General features: G+C 39.6%; 1 protein-coding gene across 5 annotated transcripts in view; it reads left to right on the plus strand.

Annotated features, from left to right (window-relative positions):
* LOC137186726 (A-kinase anchor protein 13) overlaps positions 1 to 23,899 on the plus strand; it is a 110,260-nt gene continuing 86,361 nt past the window's right edge. For 2 of the 5 annotated variants that reach the window (XM_067595790.1, XM_067595785.1), the window contains exons 1-2: positions 1 to 253; positions 21,130 to 21,173. In XM_067595790.1, the coding sequence (XP_067451891.1) occupies positions 21,141 to 21,173 (33 nt within the window). In that variant the 5' untranslated portion in view covers positions 1 to 253; positions 21,130 to 21,140. The remainder of the gene's footprint in view (positions 254 to 21,129; positions 21,174 to 23,899) is intronic. The other 3 variants (XM_067595779.1, XM_067595799.1, XM_067595805.1) reach the window with 2 other exon arrangements.

The raw sequence follows: 23,899 nt of genomic DNA on the forward strand, positions 1-23,899 counted from the left end.
GCTCTGCTGCTGACTCCGCCTACTGAGTTGTCCTGGGAAACACTAACAACTGTAAGAAAGTGCAGGCAGTTCTCCTGTTTTTGACCGGACACTTTCGTAGGAAAACTACTCCGCCGCTCTTTCTTTTCACCCAGCAGTACAAACCTTTTTAAAGGACATTTCGGCCCAGCTCCAAACACTGTAACTCCATCCATTAGGAGGATTATTATGCGTCCAAAAGCTGCAGCTTCACACTGAGCTCCATCTGCTTGAGGTAAGAGGACTCATTTACAATGTAGCCAGTTACAAACTTACATGAAAGGACTTAACGTTGTATCTTTTCACTGAGTTTTACATTGACAGAAGTTGTTTAATGGCTGCGGGAAGCTGTTTTTTTAACTTGTTGCTTGGTAGCCATGACATCCTCACTCACAGCCTGTTGAGTCAATGTGGGAACTTCTCACGTTTCTGTGAACTCAGCGACTGCGAGGAAGAACACAGACGACCCATAGAAATGTAAAATGATACTACACAAAAGCAGCTAAAGTTTAATACAGGCCATACGCATGCTATAGGAGATTTTAAAACCCCCCACAAAGTATGCTAAATGTTTTAGTTAGCATCTAAAACGCACGTTAAGGCTACAGGAATATTCAATAGGAGATTTAAAAGTACGTAGCATAGCCTCACTGAACGACATATGGAAAAACTATTGTAAAGATACGAAAAAAAGGCATTTAGAACACTTCATTATCGACATGATATCATATTACCTCTTTGAAAAAATCATATCTTGATGCCATTTTGCATAACGAGTCCATTTTCAGCTGTCATTGAAGTATTTCATAAATAATTGTGTGAGACATTTGACTTGATAATTGCTTTACATGAATAATCAATATAACGTGACGTCATAATAATGATACGATATGAAACTACATTTTACAACAGTAGTGACTTTTTTTTAATAATGATAAATACTGGTATATGATTATATACTGTATTGCCCAGCCTTAAATGAGTGCTGCAGTGATTTAGTGTTGCACTTCCATAAAGTTACAACAGATAGATTAAAAGGGAATGGAAGCAGCATAGGCCAATATATCTGGACTTTTAATGGTGGTGGATTGGTGTCTGTAAAATTTTATTGACAGTATCTCAAATAAAATGTCAATAAGGAACATTAAGATCATTATAAGTCACTTTTGATCAATACAGACTTCAGATCTCTAAAAGGGTTGCAAGAGTTGATTTCACTCCATACTTTTTTCATGCTAGTGGGAAGATCTGCACACATGTAAGGGAAAAGAGTAGCCTACTAATTCATTTACACTCACTTGACCTCACCCACTCACACATGTGCAAAAGACCAGGCACATAAACATGGCTGCCCTCTGGTTTCCCATGTTGAAACACACCCATAGCTTTGCTCTGAAGTTGCATCATGGACCTCATGACCCTCCAGGGTTGTTGGACCTCATTTAACCAGTGAAAAATAAAGAGGATCCTTTTATTTCACAAGATTGACACACTCATTTTCCATCACAGAAATTTGATGCCTGGACACAGTTTTTTATCACACCACTGACATAATGGCATGACCCCCGTAATCACTGGTTTTGACTCCTCAAACATTTTTTGATAATGATGCATCTCCTTGTGGATGCTTCTCACTGTGGGACTGTCCTGTAAATTTGAGTCAGTGCCTTTTGAATTTAGGCCAAATATTCAACATCTGCATATTTTATTCCAAAGAGGAGGTGACAGTGTAAAAGAAGGGAGTACTTCTTCCTATATAAAGGTGTGTCTGATTTACAATGGCACTTCAGATACTTTGGTTGCGAAATTTTAACTTTTATGTCTTCAGGGAAATATGACCGAGGTCCATAGCAACACAAATATAAACTGGGATCCTCCCATGACAACTGAGCAGCTGTAACTTCATTGTTGGATTTCAGTGCCTTCCTTATCAGAACTTTGACAGGCATCCGTAGTATGTGCTAAACATTTCCCCAGATAGTCAGCCCAGTGTTTGCATAATTTAACACTAGTGGGTGAAAATCTCAAAAATTCCTACTTTTCAAGACCTAAAAAAAGAACATTTGGGTTTGGTTTTTTTTAATAACGGCAATGATAGTATCAAGTGCATTTTGAAGGGGTGGGTTTCTTTTAAATGAATGCATTCTAATCATATGCAAATTCATATGAAAGTAAGCATTTTAGTGAGTGCAGCAGTAGACGAAGCAGCAGTTCTTATATTGCCAACAGTTCAAAAATCAGCAAATATTCATAAACAGTTATATTTTTATTACATAGCTGAGGCTATCAGCAGAGGACTACACAATGCTTCCAAAAGCTTATTAGTCTGCTCCCTGTGTGTCTCTTCCCAGTCAGAAATATGTATTTAGCTCCAGTACAAGAGACAAATGAAAGAGGACTTGGCCTCACATTTAGAGTACTGTAAATTACCACGAGGATTCTGCTGGCTCCAAGCTGAACCCAGCCAATTTCTCATCTTCACAAACCCCCTAATTTAATGATGATGGAGGATACGCACAGTGTCAGCCTTGTAATTACACTGCATTTACTATAGAATGGAAGCATTAGAGGAAGTCTTACAGGTACTAGTTCATGATGTAGCACCGTCCCAGCAACGGTTTTGTGTGCCTGGGAGGGTGACTGTTGAATTCCCCCACTGATATTCACAATAAAGCCTTGACTTAGTTTTTGTTAAGACTGGAATTGCTGGAATCCTCGTGGCACGCCAAACAAGCAGCCGCACTCACTGTTCCAAAATAGCAGCCATCTCCTCAGCTCGTCCACACTATGTGCCCCGGAGTCATGTCTCTTCTCTCCTTGGAGTTATCAAGAACACTTTGTTGTGAATTGTTGCTGTGCTGATGGTGCTGCAAAGATGTGCCATGATATGCCAGCACTGACTTTCTACAAAAAAATACTGCAGCACCATAGCAGGGAGATGACATAGTTATTAGAAAGACTATCCTGTAACCAGTAGTAGGGCTGTATATAGTGTAAAATGTTTTGTTTACTGGGGCTCATATGATACCTGAGTTTTGGTATGAATACCAAATTGATACCATACAAGAATGACCTGAATAATCTTTTCTAAATATGGTAAAATCTTTTATCGAGTTCTGCTCCGAGAATAAGTAAACAAGATTATGAATCTGAACATTCAGTGCTAGTTTTCTGTGTTTTGCAGTTGTCAATACTCAGATTGGATCTTATAATAATGCATAAACTGTATTCAAACAAAGGTCTGATAATGAAAATTGCATCCAGAAGTGGCCAAACATGTGTTTCAGTCCAATAACATCAAAATGTAATTGCTAGGAGTCTCCATATGGGCAGAAATACACCTTTTGCGTGTCGATCCACCAGGAAGCAAACACAAAGCAAACAGCAGACGTGGGGGGGTTCAAATACAGCGATGCACAGAGATACTTACCAAATCTGTATTGTCAGGATGGATGTGGTACAAACCAGCTGGGGTATTTACTTTTGGATTTACATGCTGCTGGAGGAAGTTGTGTGAACATTCTGCATTTTGACATTTTATTTCAGTATATATATACAGGAGATGTTTGTAATTCCTACATGTGAATGTAATCCAGCCACACACAATCTGAATACAAGGTACGTGTAATGCTAGGTATAAAGGCCTCTGAGCCTTTGTCTGTTCACTCAGTGGATGTGAATGCCTGTAGTGTGAAACTTTCATGCTCAGCAATGAGAACAAAAGCCATTGCTGTGGATAGACTTGCCAAACCAATAAAAAATAATGTTGAGATAGCTCATGTGTCAGTACTGTGTGGGGTACTGCTGCTGTTCTGCTTCCTCATACTGTATGAGTGTAATTTACCAGTTCTCAGAATCTGGTGTATGTCTACCAGCGTTATTAAGAGTGAGTGAAACTCTCTTGTAATCATAGTTTTAGATGTTTGCAGTGATGACATTTGAGTCACAGAAACACTGTTTTCCCTTAAAGATAAATACAAAAAAAGCTTGAGTAAATAGTGTAACAGCACTTTCATTTTGAAGACATTTCAACACTCCTCAAAAACCCCTCTATTCTGCTACTAAAAACACATTTTTTCGTGTGTCTGTGTGAAATGTCTCAACAACTGTTGGACGGACTATTGGATTTCCATTAAATTTGGTACAGATGTCCTGGGAACCAAGAGGATGAATCCTAATGACTTTGTTGATCCATTGATTTTCTTCTGCACCACCAGCAGGTCAAATTTTTCACTTATCCTGTGAAATATCTCAACATCTGCTGGAGTGCCACAAACTTTGTTACACACTTCAGGATGAACTCAAATCACTTTGATGACTCTTTAATTTTCATCTGGCACCATCATCTGGTTTATATTTAAATTCGTACAGTACTTTGGTTTATGATCAAATACGTGCGAAACAAATGACATTCCTATCAGCCTCAGTTATACTTTGTGTTTAGTGTTATTTAGCGTATGTTAGCATGCTAACATGCTAAACTAAGATGGTGAACATAGTAAACATTATACCTGCCTAGCATCAGCATGATAGCATTTTCATTTTGAGCATGTTAGCATGCTAATGTTAACATTTAGCTCAAAGTACCGCCGACTCACAGAACCGCTAGCATGTCTGTAGACTTATAGTCCCGTTCACCTGTTTCAAAATGTGAGACTGCATTCCTTCAACAACAACAACAACAACAACAAAAAAGTAGGCAGTTGCAGTGGTGGAAAGTACATTTACTTAAGAAGTGCACCTTAGTTCAATTATGAGGTACTTATGCTTAGGATTTTCATTTTATGCTACTTTACACTTATACTCCACTAGATTTCTGAGGGAAATATTGTACATTTATTTGTGGCGACTATTGTCACTTGTTAGTTTGCAGTTTAAGATTTTACATACATTAATATGATAATCTGTTAGGCATTGTCATGGATTAAAAACCCAGCAGATAAAATTAGCTTCACTGTGACCAACTAACATTAAAGTAATGTTTACATGTTGATGCATCAAAAACAATTATGCAGTAATATAATAATGTAGCACTGTAATGAACCAATCTGCTCTCTAATGAGTACTTTTACTTTTGATATTATAAGTATGTTATGCTGCTAATAATTTTGTACTTTTATTTAGGCTAAGTAAAGATTTAAATGCAGGACTTTTACTAATATCTTTATATTGGATTGATTATGATTATGATTATTAACTTTTTTTTAACCACTGGGCAGTAATCAGTATAGTGTATATACTTGTCTTGTACTATACCAGAAAAATAACATGAATATATCATTACGGTCTTGTAAAGTATCCCAAAGCTTCCCTATAATTTAATGGTTGAGGTTGAGCACCTGTTGTTGATCTTATGTGTTTCATGGACATTTCAATCGACACCGAAACATTGTCATCTGCCCTTCTCTCTATATGATCCTAGCATACATAGCACTCTTACTACTGCTGATATTATTGTCTGATTGATCGATGAAGAAGCAGCTGTAGTGTTCACCTGCACATGCTTCACACATCTTTAAGAATGAAGGAGAATGTGTTTAGAAAGCAGAGGGAGCTGGACCAGTGCAGTTGAAGCAGATACCTGACCTGCGGGCTGTAGGCTCCGCCTCTCCCCTCTGACATCAGGGCTTTGATCTGCCTACTGTCTGTGTTAGCACAAAGCCATATTTAGCTCACTTTAATCAGTGTGGTGAGAGCTTGCATGCCTGCTGCTGCTGAGGATACCTGCATAGTGTAAACACACCTGCTCTCTCTGATGGACTTAAAATGAATTTAAAGTGCACCTAAAGGAGACTGCTCGCAGCCGGCATCATCAAATAGACTGTGGGTAAGGTTTCCATTGATGCCTTTATCTGCTGCTTAGTTAGCTGAGACAAACGACAAAGTGCTATTAAAGTTGCTTTGTAGTTTGAGGGGACAGAATTCAGAGAACAATGAAACAAGCATAGCTTTTAGTTTTCAGGAGGTGACTCAGACTAAACAATTTAATTATCATTGATTCTGAAGATTCTCTTCCTTGTTTTTGTTTTGATAATATTCCCCAGGCAAAGTCTGACTGTGATGCACCTACTGTGCCTAGCAACGTATGCCTCAGTGTTGACGTTGTTTAATGGTTTTAATAACAACACGTGTGACCAAAGGGCCTACAGTTAAATGAGGTTGTAATTGTGCTGTGCTTATGGGAAATTATATACTTTATCTCTGCACACACATTTCCTAGAGTTAGTTGTTTTTTGAAGCTATGAATTAATGCCTGATACATAAAAGACTACATAGATTATTATGAAAGGCCTGATGTGTTTCTGAAAGGGTTTGTATGTTTACATTTCAAATAATTTTATAACAAGTTAGCCTTCATTCAGGTTAACGCAAAATTCCTCCAAATGATAAAAAAAGATGGCCCACTCTTTTGTTTTAAGATATGTTTTTTTCTGCTCACATCTTCACATTAACTTAATTTTTGGTCACATGGTGCCAGATGTGTATTCAAAGGTTGTGATAGGTTGATAGATACAGCGACTAGCAGCAGTTAAATTAAGAAGTGGACCTACTTAAGCATACATGTTAACCCCTAGTATTAATCTCCAGAGCTCTCAAAGACCATCCATTCATTCATTTCCTGTTTGGGAAATAGAGCGTTCTTTTGGGCTGAGTAGCCTGACATAGACGTTGAATTCAGTAGGAGAAGTGAATAAGTCATGTACATCATGAGCAATTCAGTTCCCAAAACCACTGCAGAGGTATTAGTTTCACACATGTCTGAATCCTGTCCATTTTTGAACAATTTCTAAAGAGACTGAGATGACGTAAATGGTTATGCATCATCTAGTTGTGGTGTTACTCTTGGGAAAGACCATGGAGAGGTCACCAGTGCATCCCAGGGTAAACACACACAAACACATGCATATTTGTGGCCAGTTTAGAGTTTCTGATTGACCAAACTTTTATATCTTAACTTCACACACAAGGAACCAGAGCTGATATATAAACTCAGGACCCTTTTGCTGTTAGGTGATCGTACAAACCACAAAGCCACTATGTAGTCACTTTCAAAGATGCGCATGAATATACTTTTATTGCTCTTGTTGCAGCACTGCTTCTTGATGGGGCTCAACTAAAGTTGGTTTGTTAATTGAAATGAACATATGTTTTATGCAGCAGTGTCCCAGCAGTGCACATCAGCCGTGACTGCAGTAGAGGTAATATTAATCTGATCGGGCCTGCTGTGAGACTAAGGTTAACATTGCTAAGGATTCTGCTCGCTAAACCTCTTACCTCCCAAATGGGACTAACAGCCACTTTCCTTTTCTAAAACTCTGCTATCTCCATGTTTGTTTTCCTCGCTCCTCAGCTCATATTTTGTCTTCTTTTCAATGCCACTTTCTTATTTCACATGCCACGGCTGAATGAATAAGTACAGCGAGTTGACAGTGCAGTGTGGAATTCGCCATTTTGAGAGATTTTGTTTTGCTTCATGAAATAAGTTGAAATCCACATTGCTTACTTTGCTATCACCCATCAGAATCTTGTCAGAAACAAGATTGCCAAATACAGCTGAATTCAAGCAGCGGAAATTGCCCCACTGATCTCGTAATGATGTGTTGAACATTTAAACATGGGCAAAAGTGTATATATAGTGTGAATATTTGTCTGCAGGTTTCTGGGCAATTTCATCAGATAGTCATGGCACTCTCTAAATTTCCCTTTAAATATCAGTCCAGTCCTGTTCTTTCTGAAGACTTCACCACGCATAGCAGCAGCACTTGTATTTGCTTTAAAATGTCTACAAAGTACCTCCATAGCCTTGTGGTGTGGTAACAGATGGGGGAGGAGGGGGTGGCATCAAACCTGGGGAGGAGCACTGATCAAGGCCCAGGCCCTGATTACAGGCCGGCCCCCAGTGTGCCTCACAATAAGATAATGCTATCTGGGCCCACAGGTATTTGGTTTCAGTGGAGAGGGTAATAACTGTCACCAAACACTGAGGAGACCTTTCATCCCCCAGCCTTGTGTTGTCAGCCAGCGTTTGTGTGCAGTCTGCGCACAGAGGCAGCTTTTGTGTGGCAGGATGAGGTCGCGTCACCACGATGGCCTCATATCTGTCCATAGAGACAATAGCCAGGTTTGATTAAATCAAACAGCCGTGACTATCTAAATGGTAGTCAACATGGTGCGTCCGAGTCACTGTGGTGGCGTTGTTCAGGAGGTGACGTAGCCCTGACTAATTTAGCAGTGCCTCAGAAGAGCAGAGCTGATAGTGAACCGTAAAAAGAAGCACACAAGGGTTCAACAGAGAGCAGGCGCACTTTGCTCTCTCTGGGGTTTTGTGTTGTAGGCGAGTGCAGCGTACTTGTAGTTGTATGCCAGTAACTAGCGGTTAACCAGGGGAGAAAGCATGACAGGTTAAACAAACATCTCAGTTAAACATCAAACCTCACACAGGGTTTTAGTCCTCCCTCAGTTTGCCTTGTTTGATTTAGGGCTGCTCAATTATGGCAAAAGTCATAATCACAGTTATTTTGGTCAATATTGAGATCATGATTATTACTCATTGAATTTGGAAACATCATGCATTTATTGAACTTTTTAAAAAACTTGTCTTTTTAACAGTGGATTTCCTTGAACTTTAAATATAATGCAACTGAAAAACAAAAGAATGCAAAAAAAAGAGAAGAGATAGATAAATAAAGTATATACTCTGTGTGTGTGTGTGTGTGTGTGTGTGTGTGTGTGTATGTATATATATATATATATATATATATATATATATACACATACACACACCAGTTTCTCTGCCATAAAAACACGTAACCAGGTTTCTAATCAGCTTTGTACAAGTGAGCATGCGCACAATAACAGAGCAGACATAGAAAGCACAGCACCGAGTGACTGGATGAAAGGAGAGATCATTACATGGAATGAAGAAGCCTCATATCTAAAATAATAGCATCCAAAGTCTGACTGAAACTAAAACAAAGTAGCCTGTAGATGTCTAAATAAGTCAGTTTCCACCGCTGAACATTTGACCGTTTGTTAAATTCAGACACATTGGCGCTGTGAAGAAGATCTCCGCTCTGCCTGTCTGTCTCTCACTGCGCTGTCCGGCTACTCTGACATATGATGTGCTGGATATATAACACAAGGCAAAACAAGAGAATCATTGAGAAATGGAATATGGCACAATAATCATTTTATCTCGATTATCTTATTTATAATCGTTGTAGCCAAAATCATAATTGAAAATAATATTCGATTAATCACCCAGCTCCATTTTGAATGCTGTGATTGCTAGGGCCATAGTCAACCAAAAAAAATCTTGGTTGACTGAAATCGTACATAATCTTTTTAGCATTTATTAACTATTACACTACAGTCTGACAACTTACTGCTAACCTTTTCGTCTGCTCTGCTCGCATCCACCGTCATTTTCCTGCCGATCGCTCTTTCCCACTCGCTACGCAAACATATTACGCAATGCCCTATTCCTAAACGGAGTTAGGCTACCAATAGTTTCCTAGGTAACGACACAGAGGTTGACTCATGTTTCAGAACAGCGCTGCACAGAGGCTCCCAAATGCTATTGATTTCCGAATTAAGGGATATTTGGCGTTATTTTTGGCATTAAAAATATTTCTTGGCCTGGCGAAGGTTCTTGTTGTTTTAATTATAGGAGAAACACTGATTCAGTAAATGTTCAGTAAATGCTCAGTAAACATAGAGTACGGTTAACCCTAGCAGTCTCCATTAGGTTGGGCGAGTTTAAAGTTGTGAAAACAACGGGGGTGTTTTTGAATACACCCCAGTTTTCGCAGTTAATTTGTTAGTCTGACCCTCCCGCCGCAGGAAATAATGGATTAATCCTGAAAAGCTATTGATGTAGCACTTTTCTCCTTCTGAAAGTAATACAGCGATTATTCGACCAATGAGAATTTGGTTGGACGAGAGCATATCGACCAACTAATCGACCAGTCGACCAGCACACTACAGTCCTATTGATTGCAAATGTATTTTGAAAAATAGTAGGTGTCAAAAAAATATACTGGTGAATTCTTTTTTGAATTTGGTCACCAAAAGTTTCAGACGCTGTTTCATATTTGGAATGAAACTTTTAATGGGATAGAAAGCCATTAGCCATTCAGCCTAAAAATGTCAAGTTTCATTTGATCTTTTATTTCTACGGCCATTTTAAAATGTAAAAGTTGATTTAATTTCCTGCCCAAGCTCCAGCACTTTCTTTTTTAATAAAAAGTGTGAGACATGACAGGTTGATGATAAAAGAAAGAAAAGGAAGTTGAACACAAGATAAGAGGTATTAAGATGAAGATCAGTGAACAGTTGGACAGTTCATCTTAACTCTGGCTACATCCACACTAATAAGTTTTTGTTTTAAAATGCATGGCTTTTGCTACATTTACGCTTAGCATTCATACTACTCCAGCGTTTCGAACCCCTGAAAGAGAGAAAACACTGCTGAACTTTTTTCAGTCACGAAGTATCCTCTCCTGATTCGTCACGCCCCTATCACGTGACCCTTTTCCAGAAGAAAAGGGTAACTTTCCTTATACTTGTGTTACTTTCAGTAGGCCTAATAGTTCTACCTCATCGTCGGTCCAATCAAAGAAATCTGTGGTCTTACTTTTCACTGCTGCTCTTCCTCCGTGGTTTTTTCTACAACTAAGCAACCAACTGCAGAATAGAATATCTGTTTCCTGTTTACACTGGCACGCACATGCCCAGTGTAAGTAAGTGTTAGTATGGATGGAGATTATTTCTGAAGCGGTGCTAAAACGCTTGTGTAGATGAAGATCGTTTTCGTTTTAAATTGCTGTTTTAAAATGAAAATATATTAGTGTGGATGAAATCTCTGTCTCTCACCAGGCTTTAAATCAACCTGCAAGCCCTCCCTAGCACTCATACCTGCTATTCATTGGAGGATTTTATCCAAAGCTCCTTATTGCACCTTGAGGCCTTACATTTAAATCAAGAGTGACCTAAGTGGGCATTGAACCCCTAAACCTCTGAGACTCATCACATCATTGCTTACAGTTGGAGAACCAGTATAATCACAAGTAGATGTGATGTCAAGACAGAGTTGCCTTTGTGTTTGGTAGATGTATGCATATAAGAGTAAAATACAACAGGAATGAAGTATTCAGGCCAGGCTGTCCTTGTATATTTTATATTAGAGGGGTGCACCTGCATACTGTAGGTGAGGCACAAACTCCTGTTCTGCCCCTCCCTGAGAATTAAGTCCTGTCTCTGTTGCCATCATGGAGCCCTGGTGTTGGTTGACACCTCAGGTCTATATTGGGCTCCTGTCCCTCTTTACAGGTGTCTCCATGTCCTTGACTGCAGCTCTCTATGCGCAGCCAAATAAAAAAGGTTTCATGAAGAAGCAGCCTGAGGTAACTGTTGTCCCGGTAACACAAATTTGCATTGACATTCTTCAAGTTACTTAATGGCCAATGGGAGTTTTTTTTTTTTTTGCCAAAGAGGTTTGCAGTATGAAGCTTTAAGGCAATGAAAACACCAGTGTAAAGTTATACATTGCCTGTTGTGCATATTGAGTTCATAAGATGTGACCTATTTTATTTCAAGGATCTTCACTGGATTCTGCACACCAGCAGCCACCAGCTACCAATCCATCCTTAAGTGACATTATTTATCCAGCAAAGGTTTAATGGGTATTGTGCTCTTTTTCAGCAGCAGATATAAAGATTTGAACCTTAGCCAGTGCAGTCACTTTGCATTTAACCTGGGCAATTTCTTCAAAAGTAATTATAAGGCATGTGAAATCGAATTTAAGTTACTTTTGAATAAGAGTTTTGCTTTAACCAGGTTTTCAGTGGTCTCCTAGCAACTGCAGAATCTTGACCTGCACTTAAAATCTGTGTTTCTTTTATTTTAGTACGTTAAAAAGAATGGCCTTTGGACACAGATGTTCCTACAGGAAGTCTTTGAGGGAGTGGTGCTGACAGACCAGATTGTGTTGATGCCATTACAGGCCTCTTCATTTACTTCTAATCTACCCATTTATCGCTCCTATCACCAAGTCATTGCTTCACTTTATAATGTGATCAGATCCACAGTTTTTCTTTTTGGTCTGGAGCATTTTGAGAAAGTTGACTCTGTGACAAGATTTTCTGTCACATTGTGAGTTAATTTAGGTCCATGCTTCCATGACAAATGAACCTCGTCTCGTGTTTAGAGGTTGATGCGAGAGTGGGAGGTGGTGCAAGTAGAAGTGCTTATAGAATTCACAAAAAACAGCTGAATTTGATCAGTGATGAATCAGTTTGGCTTGAAGTTCAGTCAGGCCACTTCTGTCCAGTTTGCTAGGCATTCCTTCATAAGCATAAGTTAAGCATCCATGTGCGCTTTGTTTAAAACCCTTGTGTACTTAAAAGTGAGCACAATAAACATTTTTAAGAGATTAGAGATTGACAACATTGATTGATGTGTTGACAGTTCTGCCAAAACTGCTGAAACGTTCTGTGACACAAATCAAGAAGGCACCTCACCCCAGCAGGCCTTTTACACTGAAGACATTTTGACATGTCACAGTAGGAAAAGCCCAGGTGTAAATAATACAGTTAGTGATGTCTGAATTTCATTTAGCTGCCTCAGTGTCACACTGTCATGACACATGAATAGAACAGAGGCATCGTTAATGTAATTAATAACATCTTTGCTTTTCCTACTATGACAAGTCAAAATGTCAAAATAACTCTTTGTACAAAATTTAATATGTGAAGTCTTAGGGTGCTTTCACATCTAGCCTGTTTGGTTCAGTTCAGACAGACTGATGCATTTGCTCATCAGGTTAGCTTTGTTTAGGTTGGCATGAAAGTTGTCAATTAAACTCGAACTGGTGCAGACCAAAACCTGAACCAAGACTGCCTGAAAAGGAGGCTCTCAGTCTGCTTCAAAGCAAACTGTGATGCATTTTGTTTATGGTGTGAAAGCAAATGGACCAACCACAGTATTTGACAGTAGATATGTGATTTCAACTTTTGTCAAAAAGATAAACCGCTTGTAAATTATTAAATTATTAATGGCATGCAATATTATTCTGTAACCATGGTGTCATATATGCAGGTATTGAGCTTGTATGTATTTTAGCGATTCCTAAATAAGAAGTGAGTGTAATGCAGCGACTACTCAGTAACTGTCCCCAGCAATATGACACAAAATGCCTCATTTTTTGCCACACCCCTGCCTGTTTCCCACTATATATGACATACAAGGTATAGTTACAATCATGACTAATAATGCTCATAATCATCAATTTATTTATGAGCTCTTAATAGCCAACAAGTGAAGATAAACACACAAGGTGTGGTGAAATGCTGCAAGACTTGCTGTTAGTCATCAGAATTTTATTTCCCCTTGTTGGTCCATGTAGCTCTGATGCAGGAGGACAATCCAAGTCAGTCCATATGACTTCATGTTCACAGATCTTGGTTCATTTCCTTGGTGAAGCCTTTCCTGTGGTTTATATTGGACCAAAACTAGTGTTTACTTGACTCTGGCATTTACCAGCGTTGGATGCACTTCTATCCAGGGAGGATTATTGAATCATGTGTGTTGGCAGGCTGATTAGTGCCTCCAAGAACAAGAACAAAGATCTCTTTCCCCAAGTGAGACCTTGTCACAGACAAAAGTAACACATTTATGAGCTGCAGGAAAAGTGATCAATATTGACAAATGCACTGTAGACATAGTCTGTCCTGTGCATCCGGTATGCTGTCATGTTGGGGAATCCTCAGCTGATTATTGGTAGGGGTGCAGGAGACAGTCCGATTAATGAGTTGTGAAGTTAATCCTATTCATCCTCCCATTCATGCTGCAGTCACATGGCTATTATGGCTTATTCTGATAGCCAGGGGACCTTTGGAAGCCATAACAGGTCCATTTACAACTCTGACTTGGTGTATCACCACTCCTATCCCAGCATTGAGGGGCTTTTGTCTCTTGATTTATTGGTCCATTTGTGATGGCTGTGCACTTGAACGTGGCTGATGCCCTGCTTCTTTGTGGCCTTCTTGCTGCAAAGGTAGAAATTCTGTTTCAACAGCAGTTCAAAGACAGTTTCTGCTATAATGGAGACTCTAAGGAGCTTGGCTGCAGGCTGGCTGCACCCAATGTTTTAGGTGGAGTTAATGGGTTGTGTAATCTCTATAAGCAGGTGTCGGGTGGCTGTGGGGTGAGCTTAGGGGATGTCATTTCTCAAGGTTCTTTTGTTACCAGAGAAGGAAACTGAGTTTTATTTAGATACAAGATCTTTTCTGAAATACATGGATTATATGCAGGTTGTTATTTACTCATATTATGTAAAGAAAGCTTATTACAAAAATAAAAAGTCTATGTTTGTTGGTATGACGTGGTGCAGGTTTAGGGTCATTCATTGTCCCATTATGATGAACTTCACTAAAATGTCAGTGTCAATTTGACCCACCCAGGTCCATTCCTCTTTCAAGTAAACCAAAACTCTTACTAAACTTCTACTAAGGAAGAAAGATTGGTTTCTAATGTTTTGAATTTCCTCAGCTTTGCCAATAAAGGATATTACCTGACATGTACACGGTAACTTGACCTGCAAGTCCAGGTATGATCCATAGCAGCACAGTATCTTGTTACAGTAAATTGCCTGGAACACGTTTTCTTTTGAGATGATATGCAGCCTTTTGTGACACAGAAATTAAGGTACTGAGACTTGTTATTTGTGAAGTTTCCAATGAAAGGAATTGTGGTTAGAAGTGACCCCCTGATATAGCTGTTTTAGATTGCCCCCTGTGTACTTGCTGAATTGTTGTTGCTGCCTAGAAGGAACTGTTAGACCCACAATACTGTGTGATCGATAATTCAAAGCAGTCTGGTGAAAAGATATAAAACCTGCATTTAGTGATTTTTATGCCTCCACACCGGCGACAGCCTTGGCTGGAGGCATTATGTTTTTGGATCGTCCGTCTGTCCCATTCTCGTGTGATATCTCAGGAACACCTCGAGGGAATTTCTTCAAATTTGGCACAAACATCCACTTGGACTCAAGGATGGACTGGTTAGATTTTGGTGGTCAAAGGTCAAAGGTCATGGTCACTGTGACCTCACGTCCATCCCATTCTTGTGAATATAATATGTCAGGAACGTCCAGAGGGAATCTCATTACATCTGGCACAAACATCCACTTGGGCTCAAGGATGAACTGATTAGATTTTGGTGGCCAAAGGTTACTGTGACCTCACAAAACACGTCTTTGGCCATAACTTAAGAATTCATATGCTAATAATGACAAAGTTTCATACAAATGTCTAATAGGATAAAATGATGAAGTGATGAAATATATCCAAAAGGTCAAAGGTCAACTTCACTGTGACATCATAACGTTCTGCAAAAACACTTTTCTGGCCATTATTCAACGGAACAGAAGGGGAGATTGTGACCATATTTCACATTTGGTCAGATACTGAATTGGTGACATTAATCTTGGCACCCACCTTGAAACTGTAGTGATTGTATAGATCTTCTGTGCTGCCAGATATGTGTGTGAAGTATCTACATTTTAGAATTTGTAGCTTTCTATTTTGCTTTCCCAAGGTACTTTTATGAGTCCACCCTCTTCACTTCCTCTCCCTGGATGACAACCAGGACAGGGGGCCTCCAGTACCTCTGGTAGTCCACTACAAGCTCATTGACTTTGCTGATATTGAGCTTCAGGTGATTATAGTTGCACCATGTGATGAAGTGAAGACAGCATATTTCTCACTGCAAATTATTCACTGGAATCATACATGTCAATATAGTGATAACTTCCATTTCCAAAACTTCCATTTGCCAAAAATACACATAATACCTTTTATTAAATTCCTTCAAAGTCTTCACTACAAATATTATGAGTCTGGACAGACATGGATGTAAACTGCAACTTGACTGGCTGGCAGAGGCATACAACTGTGAGGCGGTATTTCTAGTTGATATTAACATAGAATCAAGTGACTCCCTGCCGTGTGAAAGAGTCTCTTGTAGTCATGAATACACAGAGAATTAACACCAAGTTCTGCAGCCCCACCCAGCTTGTAGCCTCTTTTAGTCTGTTATTTTAATTTGGTTTGATTTACTGTTTGGTAAAATCCCATCTCTCTCATCAACTCCTGCAGGTTTTGAATTGAACTACAGACAAAAAGATAAAGGCTATAACTTACTAATTTTCTTGTTCATTCAGAAAATGGGTGTAGTTGTGTGTTCATGTGAAGTATTTTGTGAATTGTCCACCGTGTTTCCTCTTGAAGTTAACTTGTTCATAGAAAACACATTTTGATCATAATGGGACCCTAGCAGCTATATGTTAGCCTGATTACCTCCTCATGTGGGAGGATGTTTGCTGCTTTAGATTGGCCAACTAGCTTAGCTTGACAGTCAACTCGAGAGGAAGTTTTGGAAGAATGTTGCAATATGACAGGTCCTCGATGAATCCAAAGCAACTAATGGAGCAATTACATCCTGTGATGATGCAATAAAACCGGATCAACTTCCTTTTTTATGTTACATCCATTCATGCATTATATTAGAAAAAACTCCAAAGTGATGTTGACAGGAAAATGTCACAATGCTGTCCAGCTCAATTTAAGGGATGTCAGAGTATCTCTAGAGAGGTTTTCTGACATTTAGAATACCAAAACACCACAACACAACCAACTACACCCTTCCTAACTCAATCGCCCCAACAACTGTGAAGGTGCAGGTGAAGACATCTTAAACTATAAATGTAAATATGACATTATTTTTACAGTGGCAGACCTTCTCTCTGTTCTGCAACTGCCAGGTGTGAATGTGTAGAGAATGTAGAGCAGGGTGGAGATAAAGGGCATGGAGCTCAGAAAACCTTTCATGTATGAATAAATGTTATCAACAGTGAAAACTGTGAATGTAGTCCCACAACTGAGTTCCAAATATTTTCTTATTGTGCAATGTGCTAGGTCACCTAGTGGTCAATAAGATGTTGCATAAATGAAATTTCTGAAACTAGGTTTAGGCTCAATGCAGTGTCCCTGTTGCAAGAGTGTGTGTGCCAAAAATTACGCCATTGTGTCTTTCGTGTCAAGCACGAAGGCTCCACAAGTTGTCGTAGCACTTGGTTGTGCACCTCTAAATTTTTGTAACTAGGTGCGTGCTGTGTGTGGACAAGCAGAAGTAGTTGAAGTGCATTTCCTCATCAATAGCATGCCTTGGCCCACACCTACATTCCCCGTCAAGGCTTCCCTCTGCATGTAAAGGATGGACAGACCACCTTCTCCTGCGTCGCCTTTGTAGTTTTAATAGCCATTAGCAGATAAATTCTTCCTCAGCAACAATGAGCTCCATGGCAAAGTTTGTAACCATGTTGGATACTGACGTTCTTCTGGTAATTTTTGTTGACTTCTTGCGTATTCACAGAATATTTTCTTTGTACACCCCCTGGCGTTTCAGAGAATAATGCAACAGACAACACATTGAGCATAAATGCCTCTGTGCATGCTCGTAGCTCGTGTGCCATTGGCAGGCACCTGCACCACAGTGTCTCATGCAAGTATAAACAAGGCTTGAGGCCCAATGGCTGGAACATTTAAACTCTTTTCATATATGCACTGCAACCCTGAAGTTATTCAGAAATTACCTGGAGGAACTGTATGTCAGAACGCAAATGCCTGAATCAGTTGGACCGGACATTAAATGGATTTCAACCTGCCAGCACTCTCGTACAGAGACTGTGTAATGTCCGATTGAGCCCATGTGTGAATATAACAGGTCGTTTTCCTGCGAATTCACAGCAAGTGACATGTTGATGACATTTCTATTATGCGACAAAGAAGAAGGGTCATTTACACGAAGACACCAATGAAAATGTCTAACTGGAGAGATGAGATGGGGGATCTTCTATTGGTAAGGGCTGATGCCAAAATTGTCAGGCACATTCAATGAATGGCAAGAGACTCGGTTGTTTATGACCAAATCACAAACTGGCTACATGACCACACATACTTTTTGCGTCATGTCCTGCCTCCTGCACGCTCTACCCAGGTGCCACCCCTTGCCTATACTAAACAGAGTATTTCCAGTAGATGAGAAGGCATCTGACATGGACAATGTCCTGTTATGTATTACATGTGTGAAAGGGCAACTATGGACAATGTCGAGACCTGATTGTCCAGACATTGTCCGGAGTTCATATGAGAAAACAACTTTAGTGTGTACATCATAGACCATGTACGAAGTGAATTGGCCTATTAAAGCAGGACCCCAACTATGGATGTCAGTTTCGGTTGTGAGAGCTGTCAAGCAGTAGGTGGTCAGAGCTAGCTTGAGCTCATCCTTCTTCTCCTTGAAGTGTTTTTTAATGCATTTAGTCACAGAAGCTCTTGATGGCATAACGTACTCGGGCTGGAGGTATGAGTATAAATAATAATATGAGTATAAGGCAACCCTGATCACAAGACAACCCACCTTTTCCAGTAGCTGTTTTTGGAAAAATAACATTACTTTTTGATTTACATCAAAGTGTAGTTACATACTCACACACTCTCCTACCAGGCTCTTGGAAGCAGTAAAAAATAATTTTCTCTTGCAGTTAGCATTAATACAACTGCCTATTTGTCTTTTTGAGCTCCTTATCATCTGTCACAGTGGTTATTTGGCAGCTTGACATATTCCACTTGCAGTAGAGATGTCGGAAGACCCTAATTTTCACTCGTCATGAAATTATTTCCTCCGTGGCAGACTCACACATTTATATGAGCGTTCTGAAACTCCTGCAGGTTAAAGTGGACTAACGAAACACTTTTAGTGCTGGCTGACTCTAACACACTCACCATAAACAGACTTTAAGACACTCACTAGCCTAGCAACATTAATGCTACATACAACCCATAATGCAACACTCCATGTAGAAGTCGGTTTTACACCGCTACTTTATCCATTCAAAAACAATGTTGACAAATGTTGTCATGTCATGTTGTGAACATGTAAATGTCTCGCCGTTAGCAGAGTGTGTGCAAAAATATTCTCAGCGGTTAACTGATCAACGGCAAACTGTTGATTGGTTAACGGCTGACCCATGCTGGCTTATGTTCTTTGGATTGGTCTTAAGGGCAGCACCACCAGATGACAAATGTCCAAAATTTCAAATATATAAAAGAACCAGTGAGCCTGTTGGGCACATTATGTGACAATCTTATCAGTCAGAGTTGTGCATGTGGTGAGGAGGTTGGTCTCAGGCCCAGTGCACTTAAGGCAAGAGGATTAGACTCCAGAGTATTATTAGAGCTACTGATTATCCCCTTACCTGATCCGCCTAATTCTAGCTCGAGCCTATTTATTTAGCAGAAAAGTGGAAAAATGTTTGGATTGGGCTGCAGAAAGTAAATTGGCCTCGCTGTGCTTCAGCGCTCTGCCGAGTCCAACATTGACTCTTTTGGTGTTCTCTGCTGAACTCATTAGGTCCTGGCCTTTTGTCGCTGCCTCCCCCGCTGAGGGGTTCATGTGATTAATGCACTGCTGACCACTGAGGCTAGCAGCAAGGACTTGTTTTAGTGCCAGGGAACAGCAAACAAAAGAAAATTGTCTCTCTGAATAACTGAGGAGAATACAGGCTCTCAAAGCCGACCAATCCCTTGACTCATTGATTAATGCAAGCAGGCCAAGATCTCTTCAAGAAAGTTCAACAAAAAAGGTTTTCAAACCATTTGTCCTCAAGTCTATAACTGTAATATATTTGTTTAGATGTAATTACACACCCACTGTTTCTGACCTTGTACCCAGAAAACAGCTTGCATCCCAAACTGGGAGTAGGGAATCAAACGTGAACATGAGCCGGTAAATCCTGCTAACTGATCTTCCTGAAATAAAGCCATGTAGAAGTGGCAAAGTTGTGTGTTTTGGTGGTGGATCACCCTTATTATTTTTGCTTAGTAAAGAACTGATGGGTGATTGGAGGATGCAGGAGTCTTAATAGCTCACAAAATTTTGTACTCATTGGCTGTCTTTGAAGAAACAAGCACAGATAGAGATTGGATAGATTTGGTTGGATCATGAGTGTGTGATCTCCTGTGTGTGATTCAGTGTGTGTCTGTTCTGTACTCACGGACTGTTAACCTCCCGCAGAGTGTTGGGATGACTGCCAGGGTCAAGCTTAACTGTCACCTTGTCGGGAACAATGTTCTGATGTTGCTAGAGCCGGTATTTATTTTGAAGGAATAATTACCTGATGTCTCATGTTGCGTTATTTAGAACAATGTCTTTGTGGGGATTGATTAATTTAAAACACTATAGCAGCTTATTTCAGTTAGTAAAGCATAACACTGACATTTAAGAAGTAACGTGAATAAGTGAGTGCATTTAAAACTTTGTGAGTAAAAAACCAAGAGTTATTCATTAATGCAATCCACGCAGAAGATGGACTCGAAAGATGAAAAATATTGCCGTAAAGAATGTGCTTTATGACACAACGAAATAAACAATAGAGCATAATATGAAACGATAGACGTTTTTCTGTCGTTACCCATTATATATCTTCATATTACACAGCCCTAGTTGCTAACTTTGTCAGCTGTTTGGCACTGAGTAGTATACAGTCAGTTTATCAACACATTTTCTCATTTGAACAATGGCTCAAATGACTATGTGTAATTTCAAAAAGCTCTGAGATAGCCTAACCACCATATGCTACTTGCACAGCACTCCAGAGGTTTCTTCCATTTTTTCCCTCTTAAAAGCTTGTTTTGGGGACTTATTGAGGGTCTAAGGATAGAGTGTGATGTATCCTGTATAAATTGTAAAGCTCCGTGAGGCAAATTTGTGATTTGTGATACTGTGCTGTGTAGATAAAACTTCAGACTCATGCTTATGTCAGTGTGTGTCTCCTGCTAAATAGCCAACTATTTGCTAACATGTTAGCCATATCAACCTCATAAGGTGCTAAACTGTTAATGTTGTCTTTTCAGCTTTTTGCGATGCCTCTAGAAGCCAAGACATCTATTAATACTGCTTTAAGACATTATCTTGTTTTTTTGTCATGATATCTATTGTATATTAACAGAATGGAAAGCTACAACCTGTAATTTGTTCTTTTCTTTACAGTGTCCAGTGACATGAAACTCAATCCACAGCAAGCTCCATTGTATGTAAGTATCATTGTTCATACTATTGTATGTAAGTATCACTATTCATACTGTTACTAACATAGAAGCTATTTCCGTTGTGTTCACAGTTCTGTTTGTTTCTAGTGCCCACCATTAGTACACTCACACAGGTGTTTTGCCTGATTAGACCTCTTCTTAGGTTTGCGTCGTGTTTGTAGGTAAATGCTAGGTTGGATCAGCTGGAGGGACAAGCTCTCGCGAGTGGGGTTAGGGTTAACGTTAGGCTTAGGTTAAGGTTAGAGTCAGGGTTGATGTTAAGGTTAAGGGTAGGGTTAGGATTAAAGTTAGGGTTAGGGCAATAGAGAAACAAAATGCATACAAATCTCACAAGAGTTTCACAAATTGTCCCCCCGGCTGATCCAATCTAGCACCAACCATATTGGTGTGCAGGATGTGGCTGAGGTTTGTTGTACCTGTTAGGGCAGGATAACTGCCACCTTTATCATTCTTATTAGTATTTAGACTTGATGACCTTGTGTAATTCCTGGAATAGCTTCGCCTGATATGAGAACAGGTTCAATCATCTGGAATAACTGAAAACAACTGTGTGGGTGTGCAGGGCCAGATAGTGGCAAACACAACATCAGCATACAAATCAACTGGCTGTTTAATGTTTGCTGACTGGCAAACATGTATAATGCTTTCTGTCCGTCCACTGTGTATTTTAGTTATCATGTTTTACATAGACCCAAATAATTTATTGAAAAATGTCCAACATAAGACACAAACAAGACTACTGATAGGAAAACATTTCCCATCTGGTGGTCATTTTGTCCAAAGCGAACCCCTTTAGAACATATTTAATATGGTGTTTTGGCTGAAAGGAGCAAATGGCAAACCTCACTGTTCAATCAGAGAATAGGTACTGCACTTAGAGTCCTTGGAACTTATAATAATAACAATTATTCAGCATAGGACAAACTGATGTCTAGTTTACCTGGACCTGACCTCTTGATTGCTGGACAGTAAACTGAAATGTTGTGATAATGCAGACTGTGTGTGTGTATGTAAAACAGAAGGCTGTACTGTAAAGTTGCTTTTTTTTTTCCGAAGAGTGGTGTATCTACAATATTGAACAATATTTGAAAAACAAGTAAAAGGCCTTTGCCATATAGTATTTTTAAAGCTGGTTACTAAAGCAATAGCTTAACATTTTGAGAAATAATTAGATGAGAAAATTGATTTTGTCTCCAGTCTTTTTGCAGTCTTTATGCTAAGATAAGCTAACCAGGGCTGGCTGTAGCTTGGTATTTAACTGACAGACATGAGTCGTATCAGTCTTCTCATCTAACTCAGCAGGAAAGAGAATAAGCGTATTTCCTAAAATGTCGAACTTTTGCCTGAAGAGCTGAACAGCCTTTGAAACTTAGTGAACATATGGATAAATTCAACTACATTTCCTTTTTGTTAGAGTCTGATGTGACGCTGATTATTATTATTCAAAGCTTAGTTTAAAAAAAAGTTTTATTAACCATCTACCATTAATCGATCCATCCATTTTGTAACCACTTACCTGGATTTGGGATGTCTAGACAACACAGTGAGCAGACCTCTCTAACATCCCCATACTCTCCCGTGACTTGCCCTTAAACAGAGGTACCTGGGTGGTCTGCTTACCAGTGGAGCCAGAGATGGTTCAGGAAGAGGGTTATCAGGTTATCATCACAGGTTATGACAGTGCAGCTGTCTATACCCATGCCCCTAACAAGTGGTCAATCCCATGATCTTTGTTACCCTGAAGATGGCTGAATTTCCTCATCAGTTGACTCGTTCTATTTTTTCCAGGACTAAACCAATTTTCTGCTGTCCTTTTCCTTATGAAGTACCTTTTTTTGGGTGCTAAATACAATTCCACGTAATATGAAATTCTAAAATTTCTACAGTTTTGCATTGTGTAACCTGTTTTCTTTGATATAGCCTATATGTAATGAGGTTGGAGATATTTCTGAGTGAGTATCTGAGTGGTTGCACTGGTCCCCTATCACTAACAGGTGAGGAAGGCACACAGGATATGTGATAAGCCAGAGACAAGTGTGTTTGTGTGTGTTACTCTAAAGGCTAGACTGGCTCACACCTTAACCACCCAGACAACCATATCTGTGATTTACAGTCAGACTCTTCAGTGGAACAAGGCGGGCAGTCAGGCCTCATTAGCCATCAGATTTTAGACACTTATCACAGCAATTCACAGTGCGATAGCGCATAAGGGTTAAGTAGTCGGTCTCTAATTGTACCTTTTTGCCATCCAGAATGACTGAAAATGACAGCCCCAGTTTAAAATAGTTTAAATCATTAGTATTAGAAGGAGAGAGATAAAATTTTGTTTTAGGGGGCAATTTGAGGGAGCAGGGAGGGCATATGAACCATCGGTCAGAGGATGACTTTAGGAGTGTCTGTAAAAAACTACTATAAATGAGCAGGTAGGGGTTAAGTCTGTGCAGGGTCTGAAATTAACACCCGTAAAGTGCCAAAGATGGGTAGATTTTCCGTTTGGCGAGTAATTCTCAGAAGGCTATCTGCCACACTGTCGGGTAAATGTTTGTACCAAAATAGTAATGTAATAAAATATCTGGCATGATAGCTCAGAGGAAATTACTTATGTTTGTCCCTATACAGTGTAGACGCGCGTGCCATATGTGTTTTTTACACACGTCTAAACTGCTGTGAAGCTGTAGGAGCGCTTGAGATGGTCTGGGGCAAAGGGGCAC

Source organism: Thunnus thynnus, chromosome 1 (genome assembly GCF_963924715.1).
Source record: "Thunnus thynnus chromosome 1, fThuThy2.1, whole genome shotgun sequence".
Taxonomy (NCBI): domain Eukaryota; kingdom Metazoa; phylum Chordata; class Actinopteri; order Scombriformes; family Scombridae; genus Thunnus; species Thunnus thynnus.